General features: G+C 36.8%; 1 protein-coding gene across 19 annotated transcripts in view; it reads left to right on the forward strand.

Moving 5' to 3' along the window:
- Nucleotides 1-21,751, forward strand: part of ITCH (itchy E3 ubiquitin protein ligase) — a 99,999-nt gene that overhangs the window by 40,646 nt on the left and 37,602 nt on the right. For all 19 annotated transcript variants that reach the window (XM_042230055.2, XM_060397734.1, XM_060397730.1 and 16 more), the window contains 8 exons: nt 2,530-2,654; nt 3,659-3,796; nt 6,553-6,598; nt 12,276-12,433; nt 13,107-13,296; nt 14,437-14,532; nt 17,230-17,404; nt 21,601-21,670. In XM_042230055.2, the coding sequence (XP_042085989.1) occupies nt 2,530-2,654; nt 3,659-3,796; nt 6,553-6,598; nt 12,276-12,433; nt 13,107-13,296; nt 14,437-14,532; nt 17,230-17,404; nt 21,601-21,670 (998 nt within the window). The remainder of the gene's footprint in view (nt 1-2,529; nt 2,655-3,658; nt 3,797-6,552; nt 6,599-12,275; nt 12,434-13,106; nt 13,297-14,436; nt 14,533-17,229; nt 17,405-21,600; nt 21,671-21,751) is intronic.

Genomic DNA, 21,751 nt, shown 5'->3' on the forward strand with positions numbered 1-21,751 from the left:
TCACCCTATTTTTATATTAAACAAACATTCTTTTTTTGTGAGTACATACAGGTCTAACATCCCTAATATAACTATATAATACTGTTTAATATGGATGGACTGTGATTAATTTTACTAGTTCCCGATACAGCTGATTTCTAATGTTGTGCTGTTAGTGCAGTATACATTCCTGTGCATATGTCTGTGTGTTGCTGTTTTTATCTATCACTTAAATTCATAGAAGTGGGATATAGCTCAATTTCAGCACTAATTGACAAAGCCCTAAATGTTGGTAAGAAAAGCATAATAGGTTGAAGGGAATTGTAGGTTAATTTTTTAACTTTTTCTACTAAAATGGAAGAAAATGTATGATTTATCAACAAATAGATTTTAAAATAATACAGCATGTTATATATTAAAGCATAGTTCAAAATATAACCAGTTGTTATTTTATCAAATGTAGACAAATTGCTTTCATTCCCTAACATTTGAAATTGTTCATTTTTTTCTCTTTGAAAAACAAACCTGTTACTAAAAATGTTTTATTTTTAAATGGTGAGATGAGACACCTGAAATGATAAGCTCTTCTCTTTACATGATACATGCCTCTGTGAACAATATTTCTAATAAATGACAAAACAAATTGGATATACCTACATTAATCTTTAACATGGATTTTTGAAGTTCTAGTATATCTTGTTGTACTTAATAATGATTTGGAACAAATAAATGAAACTTAAGAATTTTCCAAAGATGATCTTGAGACCTAATTTCAGAAGTATCATTCTAATGTTTCTCATCTGTATTTATTTCAACATTAGTGTTTCTTAGACTTCATTTTTAATTAGTGCCCCATTAGAGATTTGATCTAGATTAAAACAGTGTATGAGTAACATTTTTTTAAAAAAACAAACCTTCAAAAGGCCACAGGCTCCAGTAATGACTGGAGATGTTCAGAATAATAGGCTGAATGCTCATCTATTTTCTACCAACTGCTATCTGTGCTTACTATAAATATACTTTCAGGCTCTTGAGCTGGTAGCAACATGAACTTAGTGGTTTAAAAGTTAAGAAAAAAAGCTCTCCTTGTGACCCTATATGGTAGTGCTCTTCAGCCTGGATATTTGGAGGGAACACTTACTTCTGAATTTTTAAGTTACAGGAGATTGGCCTGCAATTTTAACACAGCTTCCATTGTTAGGTAGCATGCTTTCCATACTTGTCTCGAGTTGAATTGAAATATTCTGCCATCTTTGATGGTAGAGTTTATCTGTCAAAGTAAAATTAAATTTATTAACTTTTATTCCATCCCCATTGTGATTACTCAGATGACTAACAGAGAAATGTTCTCTTAATATTTACTATATGTTCTCCTGAAAGTAACATCTGAAAGTTTTGAAAGAGAATGAATACATTGTACCAAAAATGGGCAATGATTAGGTGAAAGTTTCTTACTTCGGTTACAGTATCTGCCCCTGGGAAGTCCTTGGTGGTCTAGTGGTTAGGACTCTGCACTTCCACTGCAGGGGGCGTGAGTTCTGTCCTTGGTTAGGAAAGTCTTACAGCCTTGAACCATAGGGCTATTATAGGTTTTATATTGTTCTGTTTTTCTAATTGAAATAGTGTTTATACAGCTTATTGCAAATTCAAATTTTTATTCTGTATTGGCATTTAGCAAGGTATGGCCTTATTTGACAGTTGTCCTGGACACTTTGCCTCTAGCAGTGTGAAACATGGGGTAATATAATCCTAAAATCTCTAAGTAGCTGACTGAGAACATTCTTAATACAAATTTTAATGACAGATCTTTGTTCAGATTACAGTCTGTCACCAACTGGCTGTGTGATATTTGGCAATTTGCTTATTCTCAGAATATCAGCTTCTGTATGTGAAGATGAAAGAGGTATTCTCACCTCAGGGTTAGTGTGAAGATTAAATGAAATAATCCTAAGCTCAGCACACTACCTGACATAAAATAAGAATTTAGTTTTTTGTACAAATCACTTTTTTGTACTCAGTTCTTTTCAGTCTCTCAGTCGTGTCTGACTCTTTGTGACCCTGTGAATAGCACGCCAGGCCTCCCTGTCTATCACTAACTCCCAGAGCTTGCTCAGACTCACGTCCATCGCATTGGTGATGCCATCCAACCATCTTATCCTCTGTCGTCCCCTTCTCTTCCTGCCTTCAATCTTTCCCAGCATCCAGGTCTTTTCTAATGAGTCAGTTCTTTGCACCAGGTGGCCAAAGTATTGGAGCTTCAGGTTTTTGTACTACTAAAGTAAAATTATTTTTCAACAGTTTGTAGCATGATGAGCACTTTTACTTTTGTTGGTAATGCATACATGTAATCGTCCCTATAGGTCAGCAGTGCGTGAAGATGACCGTGCAAACCTGTAGCATTCAGATACGCTTTTCATAAGATTATAGAATACAGGCAGTATTGGCTGTAAACTGTAAGATAGGCGGTGATATTTTAATTGTAATTTATTTAGAATTCCATTGTGATATTAAAGGAAATACTTTTTTCACCTTTTTTTTTTTCATTTGTAGTATTGTCACCCCTGTGAGTAAATTACATTTTCGTGTGTGGAGTCACCAGACACTGAAATCTGATGTTTTGTTGGGAACTGCTGGATTGGATATCTATGAAACATTAAAGTCAAACAATATGAAACGTATGTATGTGAAAAAAGAATAAGCTCAGCTTTTGTTATTTTGCAAGAAATTCATGTGCCAAATGTGGAGAAAATGACTGTTCACTATTTGTTTTTAAGTTTACATGGTTGTAACATTAATAGAGAGATAAAGCTAGAACTATTTAATGCATTCTTAATTTCTGGTTTGGCCATTCATTTTGGATCCAGTATTTTAAGTAAATTTTTAGTAGATATTTATTGAAGGCTATACTCAATTATGGAAAAGAAATAGAGCAGAGACGATTTTATTTTAGATGGTTTTATTTATATGTGTGTACCTCTCTTTTGATATCTATAGATACATAAAAACTTGTAACATGGCTTATTTTAATTAATATATCATGATTTTAAAAGACTTTTAATCCCTTGAGTATCTAAAGCATACTTCTAAGAATTTTATTTCTCATTTAGGATTTATAAGACAAAAATTAAGATTATGTTTTCACTCCATATAATTCAGACATACCTTGCTGAGTAGTCTTAGTTGTCCTGATGGCTCATTTTGAAGAAGAGAATGAATATAATAAGTGAGATGATTGAGCTATTTAGTGTTTTTGTTTGTTGTTTAGTTACTAAGCTATGTCCAACTCTCTTGTGATCCCATGAACTATAGCCTGCCTGGCTCCTCTCTCCATGGGATTTCCCAGGAAAGAATACTGGAGTGAGTTGCCATTTCCTTTTCCAGGGGATCTTCCTGATGCAGGGATCAAACTCACGTCTCCTGCATTGGCAGGCGGATTCTTTACCACTCACTGAGCCACCTGGGAAGCCCCATTTAGTATCTTACATTGTGGATATTAAGCGCTAGGAAATTTTTTTCTATTTTTTAAAATGTTTTTGGTATGAAAAATCCTGAAACCTTGGGTGAAGGGTATTAAAACAATATGTGTACATATAAATATACATTTTCTGACAGTCATGTTTTTAACAGTTATGACTTAAAAAAAACAGTGACCATTTTCTGTAATTTTATTCTCTTCCAGTTGAGGAAGTAGTTGTGACTTTACAGCTTGTAGGTGACAAAGAACCAGCAGAGACAATAGGAGATTTGTCAGTCTGTCTTGACGGGCTGCAACTAGAGTCTGAAGTTGTTCCCAATGGTGAAACTGCATGTTCAGAAAGTAAGTAATCATTTAAAAAAAATTCGTTTTTATTTATTTGGCTGTGCAGAGTACCAGCTGCAGCACACGATCTTCGATCTTCATTGTGGCATGCAGGATCTTTAGTTGTGGCATGTGGGATCTAGTTCCCCTAACTAGTGATTGAACCCAGGCCCCCTGCATTGGGAGCACAGAGTCTTAGCCACTGGACCACCAGGGAAATATATAGGGTCTTTTCTTAAACTAGCCACTGTAAAGTATGTTGTAATTACTGCCATTCTTTTTCACATAAAGAAATTATTTTATTTCCATTTTATAAAGAGACATTTTTCATTTAAACTTTTAGTACATTGTTTCTATTAGGAATTAAGAGTTGAAAAGCTAGCCAAATATAAGCCAAATCACTGTTGTCTCTGAGAGTGAATTGATTTATAAAGTAGCCGTTCTGTAGGCCAACAGTGGCAGTCAATATGACACATTTGATGCTACACCTTCTCCAGTGCCAGTGGTAGACATAGTTTACTGTCTGTAGCAGTGTCTGATTTAGTTTAAATTTGGCTCAAAATCCTTAGTACGGTACTAGACAAGCCAGTACAAGCTGGCATTGTTTGCCATTCCTCTTCCATTTTTGTAGGCTACATTTACTGAGCTGTCTTTGAGTTATAATAATGACAAAACCAATTTGTTTTATGTTGATGTATTTTATAGTTTATGATTTACTAGTGTTAAAGGGAATAAATATGAGATGTAGTTAAAAGAAGTTTGGCACCTGAGTTAGTCCCTGAACAGCTAGCATGCTTAATAAAACCACCTCTCAGTGGATTTCCTTTAGATATTTCCATCCCTTATTTGCTAATAAGTGTATTTTCACCTGGAACACAGATTTTTGAGACAAAGCACAGGTTAATGATTTCCTTGATTAGTCTGACAGAGATCTTTCTTTTTACCTAGAAACTGCATTATGAAGCATTTTGCGGTTATCAGGTGCTATTATACTTCTGTTTCTACTTTGGGAGACTTCCTACTTCGTTTCTAATTCATGACCTTTTTTTCATAGCATAACCTTCAAAGTAGTCCTGGTTATATCTTCCAGATTGGTTCTTTGGGGTTAATGAGGGTAGAAAGAAATTTCTGAATTGGTTATACTGGTTCAGAGTTGACACATTCATATAAATGGAATCATAACAATAGGTAGTCTTTGTATCAGGCTTCTTTCACTTAGCGTAGATAATGTCATTTCAGGTTTATCAGTGATGTAGCATGTCTCAATAGTCTGTTGCTTTTTATTTCTGCATAGTTTTAAATTGCATAGATGTACCATATTTTATCTATCCACCTGTACCATTTTTTTTTTTAATTTTTTTTTTTTTTAGTTTTTTATTTTTTAAATTTTACAATCTTTAATTCTTACATGCATTCCCAAACATGAACCCCCTCCCACCTCCCCTCCCCATAACATCTTTCTGGGTCATCCCCATTACCTGTACCATTTTTTAAAATAAAACCTTGAGACACTTGCCCACCTTGCTGAGTATGATATAGCAATAATATAGTGGTGGCTCAGCATCTTTTAAATGAAGTAATCCATTACTTCATTGGAGTAGTATAGTGATGATCTCACTCTTTGAAAGCCGGGACTGTATTCAGGGACTGTTGTTCTTTAATTCAGTGGACCTAGGCTGTTACACTTGTTCTTTTTGCATTTTATAGTTTTTTAAACTTCTCTGTGTACTACTCTTGCTGCAGTCTGTGCCTACCTATAGTACTCTGCCTCTCTATCATAGTTCCTTACTGAATCCTAAGGATATTTCATGAAAAAAACTTGAAGAAAGTATGACTGTTGTAGCATTTGTTTTGGCCACTTTGAGACCCATTTGTGCCTTTTCTGTTCTCAAAGCTATTTTCAGGGCCTTTGCATAAGAAAGATATTACTGATTTTTCTATTTTCAAAATCTTCTCATTATCCTGCTGATAATCAGCACTTTTAGGGGGAGGTAGTTGGAATACAAAAGATGACTAAAATACATTTGAATTAGATAGAATCAAGCAAATGGGGACTTCTGTGGTGGTTCATTGGCTAATAGTCCACACTCCCAGTAGAGGAGGGCCTGGGTTCCATCCTTGGTCAGGGAACTAGATGCCACATACCACAGGACAACAAAGCCACAACTAAGAGTTTGTATGCCACAGCTAGAGAACCTGTATGCCACAGCGAAAATCTTCAAAGTTCCCGTGTACTGCAGCTAAGACCTGGTGCAGCTAACTAGCTAGCTAAATAAGTAAGTAAGTAAATAAGACATCTGAGACAAGGCAGAAGTAGCACGTGAGTAATATATCTTGACTCATTACCATCTCTTATACAAAATAATCATTTGCACACAGACAAAAAGTAGTCATTTGCACAATTTTGATAAAACTTCTCAGTCACGTGAACATTTATCTTATTTTCCTTTTAAATATCACGTTGGACTTTAACTCCATTCCAGCGTGTTCTTTTTACCTCACGCATGCTCAGTCTCTTCAGCCATCTCCAGTGCTTCACGACATCATGGACCGTAGCCTGCCAGGCGCCTCTGTCCGTGGGGTTTTCCTGGCAAGAATACTGGAATGGGTTGCCATGCTCTTCTCCAGGAATATCTTCCCAACCCAGGGTTGGAACCCAGTCTTTGTTACTAGAAAGATACAATGAATGGTTTTGATTACAAAGCATCTTTACGTACAAGGTGCATACGACTTCTTGAAATTCATTTTCTGTCTAACTTTTAATGTTGTTAAAGGTGCTTCACAGAATGATGATGGCTCCAGACCCAAGGATGAAACAAGGTAAGAGTTCACTTGTTACATATCATAGAATGCAGAAAGAAACAAGGGAGAATGAATAAATTTCATTTTCATCAAAACTTCAAGTTCCAGTTGATATAAAAATGTGTCAAATTTCAGAGCTCTAGGTAAGAAAGGAAATATTCATGGAAAATTCAAGAGCCTTAGCGTATATGACTGCAGTTCTGTGATGCAGGCCAGAGGTACCCAAACACTAATAGTTCTTCAGCTTATAGAAAGTGAATATCTTGGCGCTTTCCCAAAGGTAGGGAAGTTTAGAATCCTAAGGTCATTGTTGGACTGTTCCTTTTCTAGGAAAGCTGGGCTCTAATTTTCTCACTGTGATTAAAGATAGAAAAGGTTTTAAAAATTAATAACTCTCTGTAGACTGGAAGACATCCTATGTTTTTGTGTTTCTTTTAGTTTTATTTTTTCTTCAGGTTTTTCTGAAGCCATGAAACGCCCCTCATACGGGTGTCCTAATATTTCAGTGCTCCTTTGCCCTCTCTTGCATAATGAACCCACACTTTCACATTAGAGACGATGGCATACAATTTTGTAGTGCGTTGAAAGATTCTGTTATGCCACTCTATTTCATTTTTGTGAATCTTTCTCAAAATACTTTACTTTATGAAACCACTCTAGACAGCTGTAAATTTCTTGCAAAGGCATTGCTAGAGCCCTGGCTTTATGCTATTTATTTATTTAATGCTTTGTGTTTTCCCAAGTGAATCATTGTCACAAATAACCTGAGGAACAATGTCTTCCAGGTTTATGAGATTGCCAGACTGATCTTTGAGCATGTCTTTGTGTTAAGCATGAATTCCTTTGCTTTAGCGTTTTCCAGAGAGCATGTCTCTTAGATGACGGGTTTGAAAAACATTTTGTAAACTGTCACATGCTGTTTAAATGTTGCTATACAGGAATCATGGCAGTGAACCCTTTGCTTTTGTTTGCTGACTTCATCACTTGGGCATGTGTCCAGTGAAAAAGGCAAAAACCTCCCCCCACACCAGACATTTAAGAAGTTTACTAAACAGCTTTAGGTTCTTCTACTTTTTTGTTTAAATCAAGCACTACATGTATCATCAACATAGTCCTGTTGGTCTCCTTTCCCCCATAGCACGTCTGGGTATTTTGTATTTCTCAGTGTTGTCTTCTGTCACTTTTATGAATTACCAAGGTGACTGATGCTTAATGTTCAAGATTTTGTTTTTCAAAGTGCCTTCTTGACTGTTAATCATTGATTTGTATATTATGACCTTATTGTATTAGCATCTGGGTTCTCAGGGTTCTTTATCTTGTTCATAAACATCTAAACTTACATATACTAATAGATCAGGTAAATATGTATGGTGAAATAAACAGGCTTGTAAGAGTGAAGCAGAGAGCAAAGCCATGGTAGCACTTAATTTGTAGCTAATTGTTTTTCAAATATAATGGTGATATGTTCACACTGACAGCTTTGTATAGTATATTGTTGTTGTTCAGTCACTCAGTTGTGTTCAACTCTTTGTGACCCCATGGACTGCAGCATGCCAAGCTTCTCTGTCCTTCACTATCTCAGAGTTTGCTCAAGCTAATGTCCATTGAGTTGGTGATGCCATTCAACCAACCATCTCTTCATCCCCTTCTCCTGCCCTCAATCTTTCCAGCATCAGAGTCTTTTTCCAGTAAGTCAGCTCTTCACATCAGGTGGCCAGAGTATTGCACTTTCAGCTTTAGCATCAGTCCTTCCAATGAATATCAGGGTTGATTTCCTTTAGGATTGACTGATTGGATCTCCTCTCAGTCCAAGGGACTCTCAAGAGTCTTCTCCAGCACCACAGTTCGAAAGCATCAATTCTTTGGTGCTCAGCCTTCTTTATGGTGAAATTCTCACATCCATACTTGACTACTGGAAAAACCACAGCTTTGACTATACAGAACTTTGTCACCAAAGTAATGTCTCTGCTTTTTAATATGCTGTCTACATTTGTCATAGCTTTTCTTCCAGGGAGCAAATGTCTTTTAATTTCATGGTTGCAGTCACCATCTGTAGTGTTTTTGGAGACCAAGAAAATAAAGTCTGTCACTGTTTCCGCTGTTTCCCCATCTATTTGCCATGAAGTGATGGGACCAGATGCCATGATCTTAGTTTTTTGAATGTTGAGTTTTGAGGCAACTTTTTCACTCTCTTTCACCTTCTTCAAGAGGCCCTTTTGTTCCTCTTCACTTTCTGCCATAAGGGTGGTATCATCTGCATATCTGAGGTTACTGATACTTCTCCCAGCAATCTTGATTCCAGCTTGTGCTTCATCCAGCCCAGCATTTCACTTGATGTACTCTGTATATAAGTTAAATAAGCAGGGTGACAATATACAGCCTTGACGTACTACTTTCCCAATTTTGAACGAGTCTGTTGTTCCATGTCCAGTTCAAATTGATGCTTCTTGACCTTCATACAGATTTCTCAGGAGGCAGGTAAGGTGGTCTGGTATGCCCATCTCATTAGGAATTTTCCAGTTGGTCGTGATCCACTCAGTCAGAGACTTTAGCATAGTCAGTGAAGCAGAATTAGATGTTTTTCTGGAATTCCCTTGCTTTTTCCATGATCCAGTGGATGTTGGCAATTTGATCTCTGGTTCCTCTGCCTTTTCTAAATCCGGCTTGTATATCTGGAAGTTCTTGGTTCATGTATCATTGAAACCTAGCTTGAAGGATTTTGAGCATTACCTTGATAGCGTGTGAAATGAATGCAGTTGTGTAATAGTTTGAACATTCTTTGGTGTTGCCCTTCTTTGGGATTGGAAGGAAAACTGACCTTTTTCAGTCCTGTGGCCACTGCTTAGCTTTCCAAATTTGCTGATATAGTGTGTGCAGCACTTTAACAGCATCATCTTTTAGTTTCAAATAGCTTAGCTGAAATTCCATAACGTCCACCAGCTTTGTTCGTAGTGATGCTTCCTAAGGCCCATCTGACTTCGCATTCCAGGATGTCTGTCTCTAGGTGAGCTATCACACCATCTTGGTTTTCCTGGTCATTAAGACTGTTTTGTGTACTTCTGGCTTGTGCTTCTGTTAGGTCCATACCACTTCTGTCCTTTATTGTGCCCATCTTTGCTTGAAATGTTCCCTTGGTATCTCTTATTTTTTTGAAAAGTTCTCTAGTCTTTCCCATTCTATTATTTTCCTCTATTTCTTTGCATTGGTCACTGAGGAAGGCTTTCTTATCTCTCCTTGCTATTCTTTGGAACTCTGAGTTCAGATGGGTGTATCTTTCCTTTTCTCCTTTGCCTTTAGCTTCTCTTCTTTTCTCAGCTATTTGTAAGTCCTCAAACAAGCATTTTGCCTTTTTGCATTTCTTTTTCTTGGCGAGATGGTCTTGATCACTGCTTCCTATTCAGTGTCATGAACCTCTGTCCATAATTCTTCAGGTACTCTATCAAATTTACTCCCATGAGTCTATTTGTCATTTCCAGTGTATAATCATAAGGGAGTTGATTTAGGTCTTACTTGAATGGTCTAGTGGTTTTCCCTATTTTCTTCAGTTTAAATCTGAATTTTGCAATAAGGCGTTCATGATCTGAGCCACAGTCAGCTACCAGTCTTGTTTTGCTGACTGTATAGAGCTTCTCCATCTTTGGTTGCAAGGAATGCGGTCAGTCTGATTTTGGTATTGACCATCTGGTGATGTCCACATGTAGAGTCATCTCTTGTGTTTTTGGAAGAGGGTGTTTGCTCTGACTAGTGCATTCTCTTGGCAAAACACTGTTAGCCTTTGCCTTGCTTCATTTTGTACTCTTAAGGCCAAATTTGTGGTTACTCCAGGTATCTCTTAAGTTCCTGCTTTAGCATTCCACTACCCTATGATAAAAAGGATGTCTTTTTTTGGTGTTAGTTCTGTAAAGTCTTGTAGGTCTTCATAGAACCGTTCAACTTCTTTGGCATTAGTGGTTGGGCCATAGACTTGAATTACTGTGTTATTGAATGGTTTGTCTTGAAAATGAACCAAGATTGTTCTGTCATTTCAGAAATTGCACTCAAGTATTGCATTTTGAACTCTTGTTGACTATGAGGGCTACTTTATTTCTTCTACGGGATTCTTGCCCACGATAGTAAATACAGTGGTCATCCGAATTAAATTCACCCATTCCCATCTTAAAGTAGTGAAGAGAGGCAACACTCAGAGTCTCAAAAAGGTGTACAACTCAAAAGGAGTTTAAGACTCATCACCAGTGTCAGAGCTGACTCTTGCTGCATTCTGTTCATGTTCTGAGGTTGCTCGGTCTTCCTGCAGGCAGTCAGCACCAATCAGGTGCTGACTGCCTGTTACTGAGCTTTTCCGTTTATTCAGAGTAAGCATTTGAGGAACGCCCACAGCAGTATGTGTCATGCCCTACTGTTCACACAGATCATCTGGAGATCTCGTTAAAATGCTCTCTCTGATATAGTGCATCAGGAGTGAAGTCCAAGATTGTGTGTTTCTAACAGGCTCCTGTGAATTGTGCTTGACTCTGGTCCAAATATCGTACTTTGATTTCTGGGGACCATAATGTGAAGATGATTTAATACATGGTACTACCTCTGTTTTGGTTTCTTGGATCTATTAAATTTTATTCAGGATTTCCGTGAGGCCCAGGGTATGATTTAGTGCAGTGTAGTGGTTTCCAATTACCAGGTAGTAGGTTATCAGAGCTTTAGCTGAATCGTCTCCAAACTAATTCATGCTCTGCCTTGTAATCAATGATTCCCCTGGGAAAAGGAATTGACTATATTTAACTAACAGTAGTGACTTTGTATGGCACCCCACTCTAGTACTTATGCCTGGAAAATCCCATGGATGGAGGAGCCTGGTAGGCTGCAGTCCATGGGGTCACGAAGAGTCGGACACAACTGAGCGACTTCCCTTTCACTTTTCACTTTCATGCATTGGAGAAGGAAATGGCAACCCACTCCAGTGTTCTTGTCTGGAGAATCCCAGGGATGGGGAAGCCTGTTGGGCTGCCATCTGTGGGGTTGCACAGAGTTGGACACGACTGAAGCGACTTAGCAATAGCTGCAACAGTAACTTTGTATCTGACATTCCTGTTCCTGTTCTCCCCCTTTTCTTTCTCTCCAACTGAAGACATTGCTCTGAAGAAACGATAGTTCCTTTAAAAAAAAAAAGTCTGTGGACACCTCTGTTCTAGATCACTTGGAACATTTTGTATACCATTTTCTGGGGTAGAAGGAGAACACCTAGCTCTTGGAAGTAAATGTACTTCCTTCTCCTGCTGTGGAACAGTAGCCTTGTTTCAGACCTAGATATTAAAGAGCTAATGAAAACCAAGAAAATGATGACAAAGTTATCTGTGGTTGTGATAAAATAGTGCCCTTTCTAAGTCATTTGGAATTTTGAGAATCTGACTGTTTCTGCTTATGCAGGGCCTCTGAAGAGTTATTTGAAATCTGAACCAGCATACCTTATAGTTCTGAATAGTCCCAACTATTTCTGTACCCTTGAGTAACTCCTTACTCTATTTCTAGATGTGCTTTGAGAAGCTGTATGTACATCTGCCATAAGAGCTGTTTATGTATTTGGTAGGGCTGGCCAGAAATTAGGAAGCTTTTCTCAAGCTCCTAAAAGTTGTGGTCCTCCTGTTGGTTTTCTGTTAAATTTAAAGAGCATTCTTATTCCCTTCCATGCCTTTTTACCCAGAGCGAATGCAAGTGGATCAGATGACCCTGAGGATGCAGGGCCTGGTGAAAATAGGAGGATCAATGGGAACAATTCTCCATCACTCTCAAATGGCGGTTTTAAACCTTCTAGGCCTCCAAGACCTTCACGACCACCTCCACCTACCCCACGTAGACCAGGTGTGTATTCCAGCCATACACTAGAGATATAGATCTCAGTACTGTTTATTATAAAATTCTATTTGGGAGTTGATCCTCAGATAAATGTTAAGAGACACTGGTAGGTTGATTTTCAAGCTGAATTTTTACATTTAAGTTTTTGGCCAAGAATAATCTTTCTATAGTTAATTAAGATATGGCCTGTTCCCTAAGTTTTTCTGCCAGGGTTGAGGCAGATGCTCTACTAAGAATGAAAATCATGTGTGTGCTATGAGTTCCCTAGTAGTTAGGATTCGGGGCTTTCACTGTTGTGGCCTGGGTTTAGGAAACTGAGATTCTAAGTGTGCCCCAAAGCAGGAGGGGGCAGAAATCACATGTGTGCTATAAAAAGTATAGGCAGTACAGATAAGCTTGCACCTTTCTCTCCATGTTTGTACCTGCGTTGACATAAGCATTTCATAGAGTCAAGGATCTGTTTGCTTATTCTTATTATATCCTTTTAAAAAAAACAATCAGTGATTGGCAAATAACCTAACAATGGTAAATGATACTTGGATTTTTAAAGCAAAAATCATGCAAGTCAACATTTCATGTAGTAAAAATAGAAACATCTATCGTCTACCTTTTTATTTAAAATTCTATCCTGTTTTTAAATTCCTAAAAATTGTTTTTCTGTTTTCCTCAAATCTTAAAGCATCTGTCAATGGCTCACCATCTACCACTTCTGAAAGTGATGGCTCTAGTACAGGCTCTCTGCCACCAACAAATACAAATTCAAGTACATCTGAAGGAGCAACATCTGGATTAATAATTCCTCTTACTATATCTGGAGGTGCAGGCCCTAGACCATTAAATCCTGTACCTCAAGCTCCCCTCCCACCTGGGTGAGTAATTGTTTTTGGTTAACATTTGTTTTCTTTAGGCTTCTGCATAAACTTACTAATAAGGAAAATAGTACTGAATTCCATTCTCTTAAAAAAATATCACTGTGGTTATGCATGTGTGTTGGGAAGTCTAGAGTCAAACTGAACAAAATAGCTTGCCGTATTTGAAATTACTCCCTCATTTTAAAGCCAACTGGAAGAAAAAAAAAAATTTTTTTTTTAAGAAGGACTGAGCCTTACCAAGGCCAAGTAATAAAATAGTTGCCTAATTCAGGTTGTCTTTTCTTTGAAGGGAAAATATCACTTAAATTTTATTTCTTTGCCATTGTAAAGTCATGGCAGAGTTGAATTTAGGAAACTGAAAAATTGCAACTCAATCTCATGTACATCTCTACTTACTGTTTTTAAAATTAATAATGCTGAATAGTTATACACAGATACATTGTGGCAGTTCAAAATGCTAATCAAAATTAACTAGGTGATAAGAAACTCATGAGGATTTTAATTGCTAAAAGAGACTGTATTATTTATGTCGGTAGTTAGGCCATTTTCATTTTTGAAAGCCAGATTAGGAAATTCTTTGTGTCGGGGATTAGTGAAGAGAATCTGGGTGGATTCTCTTAGAAGTAACTGGTTCTTCTAAACTCTGCTGGTTTATTCCTGTCTTTTTACTTTAGATAAACCTACCAAGGAAACTAAAATACTCAGGTTGCCTTTGTCCTTAAGCTTGCAGGAGCACATCTGATAGTCTTATTCTTTGATTTCAACTTTTCTAGAACCCAAACTGTCCTTTGCCCTTCATTTAACAGCTCTCAGTCTTTCTTCAGATTTTGTAACAATAATTACAGTTTTCTTTGCCACTCAAGTTCTGTGTATACTCTGATCAGATTGAAACAGATTTTGTCACCTGAGTGCATTGCCTCAGCCTCTTTAGATATAGAAGACATCTCCTCAAGCAGATACTTAAGCAAGAGAAATCTCATCCACTGTTACCCTCAGGATAACATTTCTTGACTTCATTCCTTAATTCTTTTGGTATCTGCTTTATATACTGAAATGCTCATTTGTCTCAACTCTGGGATTGAAAAACGAGGCAACTCATACATGTAGCTTATCAGCCTTTTTAATTTTGTGTTTAAGTTGGGAGCAGAGAGTGGACCAGCATGGGCGAGTTTATTATGTAGATCATATTGAAAAAAGAACGACGTGGGATAGACCAGAACCTCTACCTCCTGGGTAAGTGTCTGAATTGGAAAAAAAAAGTATTCAGAACTATAGATTACATCTGTGGGGCTTCCCAGGTGGCGCTAGTGGTAAAGAACCCACCTGCCAGTGCAGAAGACATAAGAGACATGGGTTTGAGCCCCAGGTCAGGGAGATCCCCTAGAGAAGGACATGGCAACCCACTCCAGTAGTCTCGCCTGAAGAATCCCCTGGACAGAGGAACTGGCAGGCTACAGTCTATAGCGTCACAAAGTTAGACATGACTGAAGCGACTTAACACTCACATAGCATAGATTACACCTATACAAAATTTCCCTGCCTTCCTCCTTTTCCTCTTCTGTCAGTCTCGTTTCTATCTACTTTGCTTTATGATGGGTGCAGACTGAAAAGAGATTCTGGGGAATTGATTGACCATGATGAAATATGTTTATTTTCACTCATTTCTGACCTAAAGAAAGATTCCCTAAGTTTACTTTGTGAACTTACCTGGCTCAAACTGCAGGGTTTTAAAAGGAGGGTTTTTTCCTCCTTATTTATTTTTATTAACGTATGGTTGATTTACAGTGCTGTTAATTCTTATTGTACAGCATGCTGCTAAGTCACTTCAGTCATGTCTGACCCTTTGTGACCCTAAAGACTGTAGCCTGCCAAGCTCTGCTGTCCACGGGATTTTCCAGGCAAGAATACTAGAGTGGGTTGCCATTTCCTCCTCCAGGGGATCTTCCCCACCCAGGGATCGAACCTGGATCTCCTTCATTGCAGGCAGATTCTTTACCACTAAGCCACCTGGGAAGCCCTTGTACAGCACAGTGATTATGTTATATATGTTATTTTTAATATTCTTTTCAATTATGGTTTATCATAGAATATTTTTTCACGGGAGGATAATTCCTTTACAATGTTATTAGTTTCTGCTGTACAACAGGGTTAGTTTTTTTTTTAACTGAGTAAGAATTATAGACCCTATCATATTTATGGTAAAGTTCTTATAAAAGCTAATACATAATAGCAAAGTCATTATAAGATATTTGGAGAAATATTAATATTAAATGGGATATATTGATATATGGTGTTAATCATTTAACATATAAAATAATTGGAAGGAAGAAAATATTTTTATTTGAGGGAAGCCAGGCATAAATACATGAAAATATTTAATCTTGCTAGTAATCTTAAATAAACACCTAAAAGGTGTTTTGTGTGTTAAATTAACATATAATATCCAGTTTTGGCGAAATTGTAGGGGAGCTTTGCCTCTTAATGTTGCTGGTGGTAGTCTAAAGTAGTTACAGCTCTCACAGAAAGTATATATAACTGTAGCAATACCCATACCCTTAGTAACCCTCTCCAGGAAATGCATCCTAAAGAAGTAATGCAAAGGAAGAAAAAAATTTTCAATACATAAAAGGTATTAATTATTTTACCACAGTTGGCCTGCATGCATAGATCGAAATATTGGGGGAAAATTTTAAGGTGTCCCAGAAGACAAAACCTGAATTTGCCACGCCCTGGCAACTGTTTACGTAACATTAATGTTATGTTGACAGTTGTTTAGCATTTACATTGTATTAGGTATTGTTAGTAACCTAGAAATGATTTAAAGTATATGGGAGGATGTGCCTGGTTATATGCAAAGCCTTGCTATTTTATATGAGGGACTTGAGTACCCAAGGAGTGTCCTGGAACCAATTCTGGATAATATTAAACTAATAGACATAACCCCAAACTATCAGCCAGGTAGACATCAAGTTACTTTATCAATGTTTCCTTGAATGTTATGCATCCATTTCAAATGATAAATAAAATAGTTTTCTTCTTGAGCAAAAGTGCTATTCCTGACATCCGTGAAAAGCACTTGCACTCTCTGGCTCTCACGTATATTTCTGTTCCTATTAGGATTGCAACAGTGAAAAGAACATTTCAAACAAAGAAAATGAGAGCTTTTGTCTTACTGATTTGCAATTTAATCAGTTAAGATACATTGTTTTAGAAACCTGACTGATACATCTTAACTTTTAAGAAAGAGATTTTTATATACATTCCTTTTAAGTTCATTTATAGACCATTTAAAAATATATAAAAGGTCCCCCCTGGTGATACAGTGGATAAGAGTCTGCAGTGCTGGGTATATGGGTTTGATCCCTGGTCCAGGAAGAGTCCACATGCTTTGGAGCAGTTAAGCTCATGTGCTACAACTACTGAGCCCGTGCTCTAGAACCCTACAAGCCGTAGCTACTGAGCCTGCATGTTACAACTCCTGAGCTCTGGTGAGCTCGCACACCCTAGAGCCCGTGCTCCACAACAGGAGAAGCCCACGCATTGCAACTGGAAAGTAGCCCCCACTCTGCACCTAGAGAAAACCTACACAGCAACAAAGACCTAGTGCAACCAAAAAATAATAAGTAAATAAGTTTTTTAAAAACTGTAAAGTACATACTTTTTTTTTCTTTTTTTTTTTTTTTTTCTTTTATTTTTACTTTATTTTACTTCACAATACTGTATGGTTTTGCCATACATTGACATGAATCCCCATGGGTGTACATGCGTTCCCAATAAAGTACATACTTATAAAAGACTTCAGGTAACTGAAAAGTAGCTGTGTAAGGTAAAGTCTTGCCAAATCTGTACCAGGGCTAAAATGAAGTCCCACTTAGTTCTTAACAGTTTCACAAATATTTGTTGAATTCAGTTGTTTTTATCTTGATATAGCTGGGAGCGGCGGGTTGACAACATGGGACGTATTTATTATGTTGACCATTTCACAAGAACAACAACGTGGCAGAGGCCAACATTGGAATCCGTCCGAAACTATGAACAATGGCAGCTCCAGCGTAGTCAACTTCAGGGAGCTATGCAGCAATTTAACCAGAGGTTCATTTATGGGGTGAGCATATGTACTTGGCTTTATAACCTTAATGAGGGTTGAGTTTTAACCTTTTCTTACATATAAAATGTAAAGCACTAAAAAGAAAGTACAAATAAGATGGCAACCCAGTTGTTGCTATTGATGATATTATTATTTTTCCATCTTGTTTCCCATAGTCTGTGTAGGTGATTTATTCTTTTCTTTTTAAAATTTCCTTAAGTTCAACTTCCTTTGCTTTGTTACTGGCAGAAAAGAAGTTCCGACAACTTAAAATTTATTTACAAAAGAATGATAAAAATAAATCCAAGCAGTGTAAAAAGAATTCAAACAGTTCTGAATTTAATACTGCCTAGCTTAGCAGAACATTAGACTGTTTGGGTCTAACAGCACCTGACTCAAGTGAAACTCATGATAGAATTGAATCATTTTGTAACATGTAAAGGTAAAATTTACACAATACACTATTTAGTGCTTGAGAAGACTAAAGTTTGATTGCTTATAGAATTATGTTAAATATATTATTATGACTTTGAAGCCATATTATCTTTGGTATCAAAATGTCTCCTTTCTGGAAATCTTTTAAATTTATGTAAACCAACTCACCAAGAGTTCAAGAGAAGTTGACCCTCTCCGTTGCCGTCTCTTCCCTTCTACTGCCATCAGTATCATCTCTGTTAGAATCCATCAAAATAAATTCCTGTTCTCATTAGGCATTACCTTTTTGCCTTTTCTCCGTATTTCTGTTTCTTGGACTTTGTCATCATAATAGTTACCACTCACCAATGTAGATAAATTTGCACCTTGCTCAGCAGCTTTCGCTTCACCACCTGGTTATGACTAAGATAACTTTCTTTCATGTAACAATTTTTCCTGCCAACTTCTGTAGACAGCTGTCAATGTTTTCCCCTTCCCAGTGGTTTTAGAAGTGAAATTAATTTTTGTCTCATCTACCTTACAGTTTTCTTTTTTTTTCCCAGTGCTGTTTTACATCTTCCTTCCTTTCTAAATTATAATCATCTTGGGTATACCTGGCTAAATTTCTTTTAGGTTTGAATGCCTAGCTGGCTTGCCTTCTTTAAAGCTAGTTTCCACATGGGTGTCCAGTGGAAAGAGCATGGGCTTTGGAGTCAGACGCATCTGGGTTCGAATCCTGGTTCCACAGTTACTTTCTCTGTATGATTTAGAGTAAGTTCCTTAACTTCATCAAGACTCCTTTACTTTTATCTATACAATAGATCCATAGATAAAGTTCCAAATTTTGGGGGTACATATTAAATGCATAAAAATGTCAGTTTTCATGTGTGTTTTTTTAAAATCTTTTTTCTCCCTGCATTTCTGTCCACAAATGCAGGTATGCATTTTAGAATACATGATCTTTTACTTTTATTGAAGTATGGTTGGTTTACAATACTTTATTCGTTTCAGGTACACAACATAGTTATTCAAATTTTTATAGATTATGTAACATTTAAAATTACTGTATTGACTCTATTTCCTGTGCTACATAATATATTCTTGAAGCTTATTTTATATGTAGTAGTTTTTTTACCTTGTAATCCACCACTGTCTTACTTCTCTCTTCCCACTGGTAACCGTTAGTTTGTTCTCCCTATGAATCTGTTTCTATTTTGATTATTCATTTGTTTTAGTTTTTGTAGTTTTAGATTCCATATATAGGTGATAACATACAGTATTGGTGTTTCTCTGACTTACTTCACTAAACATGATACCCTCCAGGTTCATCCACTTTGTTGCAGATGGCAAAATGCCGATTTATGTGGGTGGCTGAATAGTATTTCATTGTATATGTATGGTATATATTCTTCAGTTATTCATCTGTTGATGAAACACTTAATGTTGCTTCTCTATCTTTCTTGGCTATTATAAATAATGTTACTGTGAACATTGGGGTGCATATATTTTTTTGAATTCATATATATATATATATATATATATATATTTATCCACGAGTTGAGTTGTGTCATATGGTAGGTCTCTTTTTAGTCCTTTTGTTGTTTTTAGGTTTTTTGGCCATGCCACGCACTTAGTTCCCCAGTCAGGGATTGAACCCAGGCCCTCTGCAGTGGAAGCATGAAATCTTAACCATTGAACCACCAGAGAACTTCCTATTTTCAATCTTCTGATGAATCGCCATACTGTATTCCAAAGTAGCTGCATCAGTTTACATTTCTGCCAGTAATATACAGGATTCCCTTTTTCTGTACATCCTTGCCACATTTGTTATTTGTGACATTTGTGATGATAAGCATTCTGATGGGTGTGAGGTTGTCTTTCATTGTGGTTTTGATTAGTGGTGTTGAGCATTTTTCATGTGCCTGTTGGCCTTTTGTATCCAGTATATGATCTTTTAAAACCCTCTTTTTAAAGACAGTTAGAAAATTCCTAAAGCACCCACATTGTGTATTGCTTCACTGTAACTTAACCGTTTTGATACTCTAAGAAATTTTTCTTGAATTGCAGCTTTTATTCGTGAACCATTTTTTCTTTTCTCCTGTCTACATTCCTACTTTTCACTCTTATTATAGAGTGGTTCTAAATTACAAAGAACTTAAACAGCCTATTTTAGTTATGAACTGAATTGAATATTCTTAATGCTAGCTACTTAAAAAGTGGTGAGGTGTTGTTAAGAAAATCTGCTTATTTGGTAGGTGAAGTGGCCTTTGTTCTGACCCTGGTTATAGGGCAGCAGATGCTCATACACTCAGCATTTTCAACCTCAGAATGGATATGGTTGATGATGGATCGTTATGTAATGGTTCTGGCCCATGGCGTCATTTTGCCTATTCTTAGCTTATCTGTCTAGGGAAAGTCGGTGGGATAGGCTTGGGTCTTAGAAAAATTATCAGAGCAGTTTGTCATATGCTGAACTGCTCCAGACTGTTAACAAGGGTCAACCCTTGTATAGTGTTTCTCCTTGGCTTCCCTATTCCCTATTTTTTCATTACTGTTGTCTGTCAAGAGAAGGGCCAGTCCTTGACTGGTCTGGTCTTCTATGAGCTTTTATGAGAAATAGAGTATCTCTCATATGCTTTTAAAACTTTTTAGTCAGTTAACTCAGTTTCCATAATAAATCAATGATATGGGGCAAAAAAGACCAACAGTGGAGGAAACTGCCATAAATTTAGACTTAAGAGCCTAAAGCAATGTGCAATATGATGATTTTGGATTCTGATTCAACCCAGTAAGTAGCCAGAGGCATTTAATAGAGATTGTGTATTAGATGATAAAATTAACATGGATTCTTTGGTAGGTGTAATAATAATACTGTGATTGTATAAGAAAATTTTCACAAATTTTAGGTGTACTAAAATAGGAGTGAAATGATGACTACTTTTTCCCCCTCTTTTTTTGCTCAGTAAAGAATATGAAAGAAAAATAAATGTTGGCAGTTTTGGTTACTGTTGAATCTTGTTGCTGGGTACATGGGGTACACTATCTTATTTTACTTGTGTATATTTTCCCATAATTTTTAAAGCAATTAGTCTATTATTTATTTGCCTGTCTTACAGAAGAAAGGGTTTAATTGCATCTTACTGAGAGACCAAAAGTATCCCCCACTTTATTACATATTTAAACTAAAACACACTCATTAACCCTTCATCCTACACACTCACAGTATGACTTTTGCTTCTCTTTTTCCAGTGGTTGACTCCTATTTTCCTTTTATCTAGCCAGACCTCTCTCTCCACCAGTGTGATGGTTTCAAATGAATTTTTGAAATCTTCTCTACAGTTCTAGGCTTATCAATGCCTTCCAAACTGGAATTCTTTCCTTTTGCTCATCTGATAGCCTATTCTTCATATTCCTCCAACTCTCTTCTCATGATTTTGGGGTTAGAAATACAAGATTTTTCTCAGCCAACTGATAACTGAGTACTGTTACTCTTAAGTGACTTTTGTAAGGTTTATATATTTCTGTAATTTACTGATTTAGGGGAACAGTGGTCAATTTGGGTGTAAAAGTACTTGTAATACTTGAATATCAGATCGTTTCAAATATTAACAGATTTTTTTTTTTTTTCATGAGAATGCATTGACTTTCGTTCTTGACTTTCATTCACACTTCTCTAAGATGTGGACTGTATAAGAGTATGTTATGTTGCAGATGGCCAGGGAAAGGCTTATCAGAATTCATAAGCTTGCTTTCCAATTATCTGTTAGTTATTTAACCATTTTGGGGATGATTCTTTTTAGAATCAAGATTTGTTTGCTACATCACAAAATAAAGAATTTGATCCCCTGGGTCCCCTGCCGCCTGGATGGGGTAAGTCACATGGATTTTTTTTTTAATTAAATTCAGTCATTTTAACAATTACGTATTTATGAATGGATGATACACCTTGCT

The sequence above is a fragment of the Ovis aries genome, chromosome 13 (genome assembly GCF_016772045.2).
Source record: "Ovis aries strain OAR_USU_Benz2616 breed Rambouillet chromosome 13, ARS-UI_Ramb_v3.0, whole genome shotgun sequence".
Classification (NCBI taxonomy): Eukaryota; Metazoa; Chordata; class Mammalia; order Artiodactyla; family Bovidae; genus Ovis; species Ovis aries.